General features: G+C 37.0%; 1 protein-coding gene across 7 annotated transcripts in view; it reads right to left on the reverse strand.

Moving 5' to 3' along the window:
* Positions 1–3,019, reverse strand: part of dmd (dystrophin) — a 153,002-nt gene extending 149,983 nt beyond the window's left edge. For 3 of the 7 annotated variants that reach the window (XR_010527702.2, XM_065254353.1, XM_065254344.2), the window contains exon 1: positions 2,792–3,015. Coding sequence is in view for 6 of the 7 variants with exons in the window: in XM_065254353.1 (XP_065110425.1) it covers positions 2,792–2,873 (82 nt within the window). In the remaining variant the exon portion in view is untranslated. Of the gene's footprint in view, positions 1–2,791 lie in introns of all 7 variants that reach the window. The other 4 variants (XM_065254348.2, XM_065254345.1, XM_065254346.1 and 1 more) reach the window with 3 other exon arrangements.
* Between the last annotated feature and the right edge of the window lie 8,003 nt (positions 3,020–11,022).

Here is an 11,022-nt window from a genome sequence, read left to right on the forward strand (position 1 = left end):
AGTCATTTCAACAGAAATTAGTTGTCACAACTTATAAATTTAAGTTGACTTTTCTCAACTATATTTTATAAGTTATAACAACTCACCTGTAGTTATAACAACTCATCTCTAGTCAAGATAAATAATAGTAAGTTGAAATGACTTGTAAATCCGAGTTGATTCAACAACATTTTTTAAAGCAGCAAAGTATTTTTTACAGTGTATATACAGTGGCAAGAAAAAGTATGTGAACCTTTTGCAATTTCATTTATTTTTATAAATTTGTCATAAAATGTGATCTGATCTTCATCTAAGTCGAGGGTATTGACAAACATAATGGGGTGGTTTCCCGGACAGGGATTAGCTTAAGACAGGACTAGACCTTAGTTAAATTAGGATATTTAAGTCATTTTTAAAAACATAAATTAAAAATAAACATTACTGGTGTGCATCTTCAGACACAACACTCACTGATATATTTTAAGGTATGACGGAGCAAGTTGTTTTCAGTCAAGACAACACTAACATTTAAGTTAGTCTGGGACTAGGCTAAGGCCCTGTCTGGGAAACCGCCCCAATGTGTGTTAAAATAATAACACAAAAATTCTGATCTTGTATGTCTTTATTGAGAACAACCAAAAAACCTCATAGTGTTTGTGTGGAAAAAGTATGTGAACCCTTGAGTTAATGACCTCAAAAATACTAATTGGAGTCAGATTTTAGCACACCTGGAGTCTAATTAAGATAATATGTTTGGAGGTGTGGACTACAGCTACTTTATAAAAACCCTTCAAACTTTTGAAGTTTGCTCTGCACAAGAAGAACACACTTGCAATTTGTGAGCCATGCCTCGCCAAAAAGAGCTTTCAGAGGAGCTATGATCAAGAATTTTTGCTTTAAATAAAGTTGGAAAGGGTTAAAAAGTTATTTCAAAGACTTTATGAATTTCCAGTCTACAGTTAGGCAAACATACTACAAATGGAGACGCTTTTGGACTGTTGCTACTCTACCAAGAAGTGGGCGCCCATTCAACATGACACCAAGGCACAATGACGACTCATCAATGAGGTAAAGAAACAACAACCAAAGATTGAAGTCATCATTGGAACTCGCTAACATCTCTGAGTCTACAATACGTAAACACTGAACTAGCAGGATATCCACAGCAGGATACCATAAAGGAAGCAACTGTTTACTAAAAAGAACATTGCTGCATGCCTGAAGTTGCAAAAGAGCACACTGACACTCCACAGCGGTATTGGCAAAACGTTTTATGGACTGATGAAACTAAGTTTGGACTATTTGAGGAAAAACACACAACGCTACATTTGGCATAGAAAGGGCACGGCGTATCATCATGAAAACATGCCCTGGCAGCTTGCAATCATTGAGGGGAAGATCATGAATTCCCAAGTATATCAGACAATTCTTCAGGATAATGTGAGAATGTCTGTACATCAGCTGAAACTGTGTAGAAGGTGGGTGATGCAACAGGACAACGACCCAAAACACAGGAACAAGTCCACAACAGAATGGCTTCAGAAAAACAAAATCCGCCCTTTTCGAGTGGCCAAGTCAGAGCCCAGACCTCAACCCAACAGAGATGCTGTGGATTGACTTAAAGAGGGCCATACACATGAGACGTCCAAAGAATATGACAGAGCTAAAGCAGTTCTGCCAGGAGGAATGGTCTAAAATTTCTCCTCAACGATGTGCATAAGTTATTACTTATGATAAATAAATAGGAAATTTACAAAATATATGTAAAACTTTACTTAATATCCTAATGATTTTTTGCACATACATATATACATAGTTATATATAATATCGACCCAATATGTATTGTTGGCAATTGCTACAAATTTGAAGACACCAATATGGGAATCGTAATATCAAAGACTTTCCAAAACAACAAGAATCTACAATGCATATAGCAATAAAAAAGTTTTTAATAAGAGAGGATATTGGTGCTACTATCATTTAATATTTTTTAAAAAAAAGTCTAAGTTCAGAAGTAGCACATGCACTTTCAATGGATTTGAACAGATGTGCATCTTCGATGTTTACTGTACTTGTTGTTTATTTGCTAGTTAATTGCTATTGACTCATTCGTTCTAACTTTCCCTGCCGATCGTTAACACGATTACACAAAAGATGATAGAGAAAGAGTTGCTTGCCAGCAAAACAAGGCAAGGCCAACAACAACACGGCTAAATCTCGAACCAGTGAAACTCAACACCAGGCAGCTGCGACTATTTCCAGCTCTTAAAGACCTGTCCTATTTCCACCAGAGAGCATATATAGATCACCCAAGCTCCCTACTGAATACAACATGACAGGGATGAAAAAATAGATATGAATGCACTCGGGTCAGAGATTAGTTTATCAAAATGTTTTAGAATAAATGTCAACCTTGGTTAATAAGAAATGTGAGAGTATAAGAGAGAATATGGGGGTATAAACATGCATTCTCTGACAAGTGCATTACTCTCAATGTCAATGCTGATTTATGTTCATTTTGCATTGGGCGGGAGTGCAATAAAAAAAGAGATTATGACGTCATGCAAGAAAATGATTAAACTGAAAGAGCCCAAAACTCGAATTATACAATAACACTTAATTTTATTAAATAATCTCACAACTATGTATGTATGTATGTATAGGATCTTCATATCTAACATGTAAACAACACAAGTAAATAATTATTTTTTTGTTAATCAATTCCTTAAAATACAAAGCAACAAGCAGGGTGGCTATTTATATGCTAGCAGTATGTACTCTAATCTATAAGCCAATCATGTTTCCTCCTACCTGATCGACTCTTAATGATTTCTCCAAATTCATCCTCAAACCCTTCCTCCCATTGTTCATGCGGGCTCCCTGCTTCAGCCATGACATCAGACCAGTAATCTTTTAATCCTTTAGTTTTATCAGCAGAAAGGAGAACTTAAGAAACTCAAAGGCCGCACCACCACACAAACCGGACTTTAAACACGGGGACTGGATTTTGTGAATGACACTGGGACGAGACTGTCTGTGGACTGTTATGATAGGGGGAACCAAGCTGTCAGGGCGTCCGGAGAAGGAGAGGCAGGTGGCAAATTTTACTCGCCTTAAAATAGAGTTTGTGAAGGGCCCGCTTCGTTTCACTCTCACACACAAATGCGGTATTTCAATAGGTAAAAAATAGTTTACTACATTCATTTTAGGGGAAACTGGAACAGTAAGGTTCTTCTGATATTAAAGATTGTTTATGGAACCATAGAGCTTAAAATGGCATTCCTATGGGACCTATATTTTTATGCATGTACTTACTTGATGGTTACTTAATGGATTGTCGCTATAGTGGGATTAAAACCACCAACAACTAAACTGTCTCCCAAGACCTTCATTAGACTGAAACAAGTAAGCTTTTGTACTTTTGTGCCTTAATGCGACAAAGGGTGCCTGTTTTCATTTCTTCGTTTACAAAGTTTCCTCCTACTCTTAAAATGATTTTGAATTTGAAAAGCTACACACACATGCAACTATACAAAAATAGACAACCCCCCAGATTATTATATTATACTATATAGGCTTGTTTGGTGTACCCACGCAATTTTATTTAAATGTTGTATTACAACACAGTGGGTGGTCTTTTCAATATGTACAGTAAGGTGTGGACTGCTTAATATGGCCATGTCAGAGTTGCAATGCAAGACTCAAACCCCAATAGGCCAGATCCAGACCCAGATCTGTCAGGCCAAAAAGATGCTGTGCATTTTAATGAACTGAAATATGCCGGATTTATTGAGGTAATAATGTTGCTTGCCAAGTTTTTGATAGCTATGTGAAATACACGTAATGGCAGCATTTGCGGTGACACCACCAGTCGGGCATCACCCGAAAATAGACTAAAGACTTACTTGAGATGGTAAACAGAGACATCCTGTTCCAGGCGTCATTCTAATGCATCATACAGTATGCATAAGCTAAAGATATCAAAACTATGAGGTATTCACCATGATTATAGGTCTTCTGACAGTAGATGACCCCGGACCTGAATGCATGAAATACCGTTACCCCCCCAATTCACATTATGGGCCCGTCCCATTTCTCTCCCCTTAAAACTTTCATTTGGTTTTAAGTGCCCTCGACAGTAAAGACCCTCAATGAGGGGAGTAGGAGTTAAAATCTTTCCTTATGAAATGGGACACCACTATATGGAAAGTAGCATAGCGAATGTATCGAACGTGCTCACCTACGTCATGCGCAGCATTGACACGTCTACCGGTCTCGCAAGGTATCCTGGGTAATTTCATCTCCCACTTTTTTTATTTTAAGCCTAAATCATTCCTGACAACTTTTTGAGGGTTGATTCTAAGGGGAAAATAGCATTCCGTCTTGCTCCCTAAAGTAATGGGACACCCTACCCCTACACATGCACGTGCAAAAGCGAGGGTTAGGGCAAAAATGTAGGGGAAGGGGAGGTATTGGGACAGGCTCTAAATGGGGACACACACCAGACGCACAACTCGGCACCGCTCAAAAAAAAAAAATCAAACACATTGTTTACCATGAGTATACGCACACCGGTGCTGACAGGTGGCGCATGTCCGCAGTGTCCAGCTTTGACTCAGGAAGTTGCTCAAGTCCCTGTCGCGCCACAGAGCACCACTCACATAGTTTAACATTAAATAACATCATATTTGTCCCAAATCATTAACGATTAACATTGGCTGCTAACGTATATTTTGCATTTTTAAGTGGACGCTATCTGACTAAGCTTGTGTTATTTAATATGCACTTCCGGTTTACGATACCCCGGAGTTGTCCTAGACCAACTCGATGTGGCGCGTCTGGTGTGCTACCCCCTTAACTCTTTCCATGCCACCTTTTTTTTTTAAAAAAAAGTTGCCAGCCAGCTCCAGCATATTTATGATTTTCAAAACAGTTTTATGCCTTCCAGAAAATGTTCTTCTTTAAATATATAAACAAACAATATTTCAAATGAAAGAACAGACCCTCTTACTTTCAAACAAAAAACGGTTTCATCATATCTTCATTTGTTCTCTTTTTATCATCTCTCAAATATGGGTAGGTTTCTTCAAAAACACAAAATTTTGAGCAAAAAGTTGCGATAACAGCATTTTTGTGAAAGACTTTTGATAGAGATCAGATTCAGAAAGATTATCAAAATATACACAGAGTTTAAACAGTTTGCCCTAAGAGAATACTTCTGGGTTTTATAAGTTGGGTAAGAGCGCCACCTGGTAGATAATAGTGGAAATACAGATTGCCGGAAAAACTCGTCAATGGCAGGAAAAGAGGTAAATTATCAAAACACGACTTCAGCGAGACAAAAATTTGGGTGGGCGGCAAAAATAAAATGCAGAAAAAACATGCAAAAATTATAATAATTAAATAAAATATCATGGGCCACATAATAAAATAATATTTTATAATCTTGAGGGCCACATAAAATGTGGGGGAAAGGTCGGATTTGTTCCGCAGGGCTTAAGTTTCACACCCCTGTGCATAACTTATAAAAATTGCCATTGCTTAACTTATTTGGTGTAAAGTAAAGAGTAGACACATTTTAATAAAGTTGAAATGACAAAAAACTATTTTAATATTTATAAATATGTAAGGCAGCAAAAAAACATTTTACAGTTTATGAGAATAAATATACAAAAATACAAAAAGTTTAGGGTCACTTGACTAAAATGTTTCTTGTGATTTTTAGAATCTAATAATCTGAAATTATAAAGATTATATAATCAATATTACAATTTTATTGAAAATTTGTTAAAATGGATAACCCTGAGTGAATAATCAGCGAATAACAGGGTTCCCACACTTTAGTTAACTTCAAATTCAAGGACCTTTCAAGGACTTTCCAGGTCCAATACCCTCAAATTCAAGGACTAAATGTGGGGACACATTTCAAGTGAGAGCAAGGTTACATCATGTTACCTTTTAAGATACATTGTTTAAGTCCCCTGTCGAGGGAACTCGTGCTGCGTCACTGCGGTGACACTTTTTGACACATCCAGGGGTAAGTGCGTCTGAATGTGTATATCAAATTTAACCAATGGTGAGGCTTAATGACAAAGACAGGGTGATGCGGGAGCCAGGAAGTATAGCGCTTTCCGAAATATTGCCAAAGACATTGTTATAGGGATGCAGGAAGTATGGCAAGGGAGACGCAGCGTCTCGTTCCCTTCTCAGGGAACAACAGTTACATACATAACCCGAGATGTTTTCATGTGTCAAACATAACATAGCATTTTGGTATAAATCAACATTCGCATACAGAAAATATCTTAAAAAGTCTAGAATTTTTATGATATATGTATGTATATGTCTATATATATTAAGAGCGCAAGTAGGTTTGCTGCCTATGCATTCCAAATCTAAATGGTCACATATGAGAATCCATTGCAGTTGCCGTATTATAGAGCAGCAACAGTCTTGTAAGTTTTAAAACGCAGGCGATGACTTTGTTTATGCCTTCTCAAGGACAAAAGCACAAATATCCTGACTCTAGCTCGGTCACACATGACATCCATCTTGTAAACATCTAATCATCCATTTACTGATGGGAGACAGCATTTCAGAAATATGAAATGAAATTCTGCTTGTCTATTGTAACTGCTTGGGAGCCGTAAACAAGTAAATGGCATCCGCTGGCTTGATTTCAGTAAAAGATTTGATCAAGGCAAAATAAGGTTTGTTTGCCTTTTTTACCAGTGTAGTGTGTTATTCAGTTAATGGAATATTTACAACCCCAGCTCTTTTTTGTGTTCGTCTGCCTTCTGAAGGTCTGTAATAGCAAAAATAAAATACATTAAACAAAAGATTTGGTTAGCTGTTCACAAAAGCGCCCATAAAAGCGTCAAACAGATCTATAAACATAAGAGCAACACTCTGTGTTAAATTCAGTAAACATGTTTTGACACCCACCGGATGGGTTTTAAGTAGCATGATCAAGGAAAATTTGTAAGAGGAAAACAAAAATATCACAAAATTATATTAATAACCAGATACCCACACAACGCTCCGTTCAATAAATGCAGCCTCTGGGCATTGCATCAAAATTATAATTACAAATCATCATAAGCAAGAATATTTGGTCATTAAAACAGCCGAACAAGCAGAGTGCTTGCATTTAAAAGCATAACATTAAAATTTAAAACAACGCTTAGAAATGTTGGGTTTGCAAGGCACCTAAATGCATGCTCTTCATTAACAACAAAACACTTTTAGGAATGTATCAGTGTTTGGCAGGGTTGGCTGTTTTTTATATAAAACACTACAGTTCTTACTTTGTAAATGAAATGCTCTCTAGAATAAAAATGATTTTGTAAAGCATGATCTATGGCTCTGACATACAGTAAGTATAAGGGGAAGAGAGGGGGTAAACAGAGGTTTGGGATGTACCCGGGTGATTCTCATGAAACCATTGAAACACCACGGCACTAATGATTTTAACTATAAAATGTGTAATATAGTAATATTAGAAAGCATCAGAATTAACACAATACTGTGTTCTACCTTGCACAATGTGTGATTTCAACATAAGAATTTATAATTTGTCAATTTTATGTAATTTTCTGCTGAAATTCTCATTACCGCAATGTGTCCGGCTGTGTTTGAACATGTGTTATGTTGTAATTTAATCAAATTAACACAAAAATATTTAGAAAAAAAATAAATGGATGTTTTGCTAGACTACTTTAGATGACAGAAAAAATATTTCCTGAATATTCATGTATAATATTAATGAAGAAAAATTAGGAAAATGATGTGTCCATGCCTGATGTTCTCATCTTCCGCAACACTTTTTGAGAACAGTTTAAGCACACATACAGAATTTTAATAAAGTTTGATTTTGAGTGACCAAGCACATGGACCAGTTACTTCAAGATGGCTACCAGGTAAGATCATTTTTTTACAGTTAATTTGAAATATTGTCTTGTCAGAATGCTTACACGACATTTTGATTATCATTACCGCAACAGATGCTTATTAAATGTTAATTTAATTAATAGAAGCATAATACTTTGATTTTAAATGCATGTGCAGAATCTCCAAATTATGTTCTTTCAGGTTTGTCATGTCATTTTGAAAATATGTCAGTGTTGATGTTTTCTGACTGTTGCGGTAATGAGATTTTTTTAGGACTAATTTTTTAAATTATGTTACAAAAAGTGTTAAATGATAAGTAAAAGTGTTTAAATTAATGTTCCCATTTACTCCAGACTTTGTTTTTCAATGTCTGGTGGGAATAAAAGTAAATTTAAGCAATTTTTACATTTTCATGCTTGACATTTTTAAAACCAAGTTTTCGTGAGAATCACCCACCCATGTAAGGTGCTTGACATCTCCACAGCTTTGTGTTAATAATGAGATTAATACGGAAAAATAAAACTGAGCATATTAAGTGATTTTAAGGAAATATCACACAATAGACACTTGGTGGATTTATACACTTACTTCAGACTGCCAAATGAAAACTAGGGATGCATCGGTATTCGATAATGATATTCGATTACTTAGAAAGACATCTAACGATACCGATAGTTTAGCTTTTTACTCATTGTTTCAAAGAATTATGTTAGGAAATCCACAGATCTCACAAGAATTTGTACGCATTATACGAGTTGGCCAATTCGTATGAATTTGTACAAAGTGAAGCGTACAAAATATATGATTATCATAAAAAAACATGATTATCATTTAAAAAAAAAAAATATTACCAAACCCACACCTAACCGCAAGGTCAAAGAGGCAAAAACAAAATGTACAAAAATATTGTACTTATTAAAGGGCACCTATTTCATTGCTAAAAAAAACAACATTATTTTGTGTATTTGGTATAATACAATGTGTTTGCATGGTTCATGGTTAAAATTTCCAAATTTCTATACCATACATTTTTCCAGATTTTACGCTCTTCCTGAAACGCATGGATTTTGTACAAAACTCATCAATTTGAAAAGCTCTGTGTCCCTGATTGGCCAGCTAATCTTTACGTTGTGATTGGCCTGAATACCTCTGACGTCAGCTGGAAATGTGATGCTCCTTACCATATTTGAAAGATTCACTCATAAATACTGTGCTAAGAGGAGTTAACTTACAGGCTGTGAGTCCGAAGTCGGAGGAATTATGATAATGTCGGTGCTGTTGTCTACATCAACAAGCCCAGGAAGTAAACTGTTGCTGACAATCCGTGTGTTTGTTGTAGTGCAAGAAAAGAGATTTACGTTGGAGACGATAACTCTCGCATCATTGCTTACTTTGGGGTTTGTACCTTTTTAATATCGTTAACATGTACTAACACACACTTACACACCAAAGGAAATTTAACATCTTGAATCAGACCATAGGTGCCCTTTAATACGAATTAGCCACCTTGTAAGATATGGAACTCCAAAGCTGACAAAATCAAAAAAAATTAATACATAAATAAATATACGTGAAAATGTAAAAAAAGCCATAAATATAAAAATATATACACAAAGAAATGTAAAAAAAAATTTATTATGTATTTTTTCCCACATTTATTTATGTTTTTATTTACTTTTATGTATTTATGTCTACATTCGTTTATTTTCGCATTTATTTATTTCTATATATTTGTATTTTCACATTTCTTGATTTATTCATTCCTTTGTCTGTAGGCTTGTTTCACCTCAGACATAGCAATGGATCTCTGAGTGCCAGGGCTGAAGCTTTGTCGGCACATTCACACGGGGCGTAAGGGTTAACGCTTCCCATTCACTTTTAATGGGTGACATTATGCGTTGCCGAACTGAATTGTGGATCGGCGCCGTGTCAGTGCCGTTGCTCGCGGCAGAAGTTGAACATTTCTCAACTTTTCAAGCGGCAACGCGTGTGTCAGCCAATTAGATCGCCTTATGCAAATAACATAGACAGAGCCAGCCAATTACGTTTATGGAAGACCAGTGCATGTGTTGCAGCCAATGTGATTGGCTGTTGGCCATGCTTCAGAAAAGCCTTCCGTCAAGCGTTAACGCTTAAGGGCTCGTTACGGTACATTCACACGGGGCGTAAGCGTTAACGCTTAACGGAAGGCTTGTCTGAAGCGTGGCCAACAGCCAATCACTGTGGCCGCAACACAAGCTCCGGTCTTCCATAAATGTAATTGGCTGGCTCTGCCTAGGTTATTTGCATAAGGCGATATGATAGGCTGACGCACGCGTTGCCGCTTGAAAAGTTGAGAAATGCGTAGGTCCTACGGCGTAGCCGCGACGGCGTAGGTTCCGCGTCGGTTTTCATTTATACTTTTGCGACGTCGTCCACATCGACGTGCAAACACGCGCGCAGACCGCTGGTAGGCAGTATCCACGCGTGTAACCACAGTAGCAGCGCGACTGTCAAAGAAGAAGCTTGGCGAGTTAACCCACAAACGAAGAAGAAACAGCAACTTGTTGTGTATGATTTGAGAAGACCAGCAATGATGAATGTAAATAAACAGCGACTTTTGTTGCAGTTTAAGTTAAATCACTCCTCAACTTGGCCATTCTTTGTTTTCACCGTCGCAAACGGTAATACCTATGATTTTTACCTGACGGGTGGGGTTCTGGTGGACCAATCACAGCGCTTGCGGTCCGCGTAGAACTGACGCGCTGTTAAAAATTTTGCGAGGTGCGCGTCAGACTACGGATAGTCTACGCCGTAGAACCTACGCAAGACTATAAATCGGGCTTTACGCCCTGTGTGAATGCGCCGTGAGGCCACAGTGATACCTTGTGGTGTGACCAAGCAAACGAAGTTGCTCAGTGAATGACTGTGAATGACTTAAAATCTTATTTCATGTTTTAAAGGAACAGTATGTAAGAAATTTATATCAATAAATCATTAAATTGCCCTGAAATGTCACTAGACATTAAGAAATCATTTTCATTTCAAATACTTCTATCACTCACAACAGCGGTCCGGCCAGGATATTGTCATTTAAAAAGTGGAGTTGCAGCCCTCAACTGATGTTTATGTTGTCGTTTGGTATATTGGCCACCAGCTGTGTGATTGCAGTA

The sequence above is a fragment of the Paramisgurnus dabryanus genome, chromosome 4 (genome assembly GCF_030506205.2).
Source record: "Paramisgurnus dabryanus chromosome 4, PD_genome_1.1, whole genome shotgun sequence".
In the NCBI taxonomy this organism is placed as follows: domain Eukaryota; kingdom Metazoa; phylum Chordata; class Actinopteri; order Cypriniformes; family Cobitidae; genus Paramisgurnus; species Paramisgurnus dabryanus.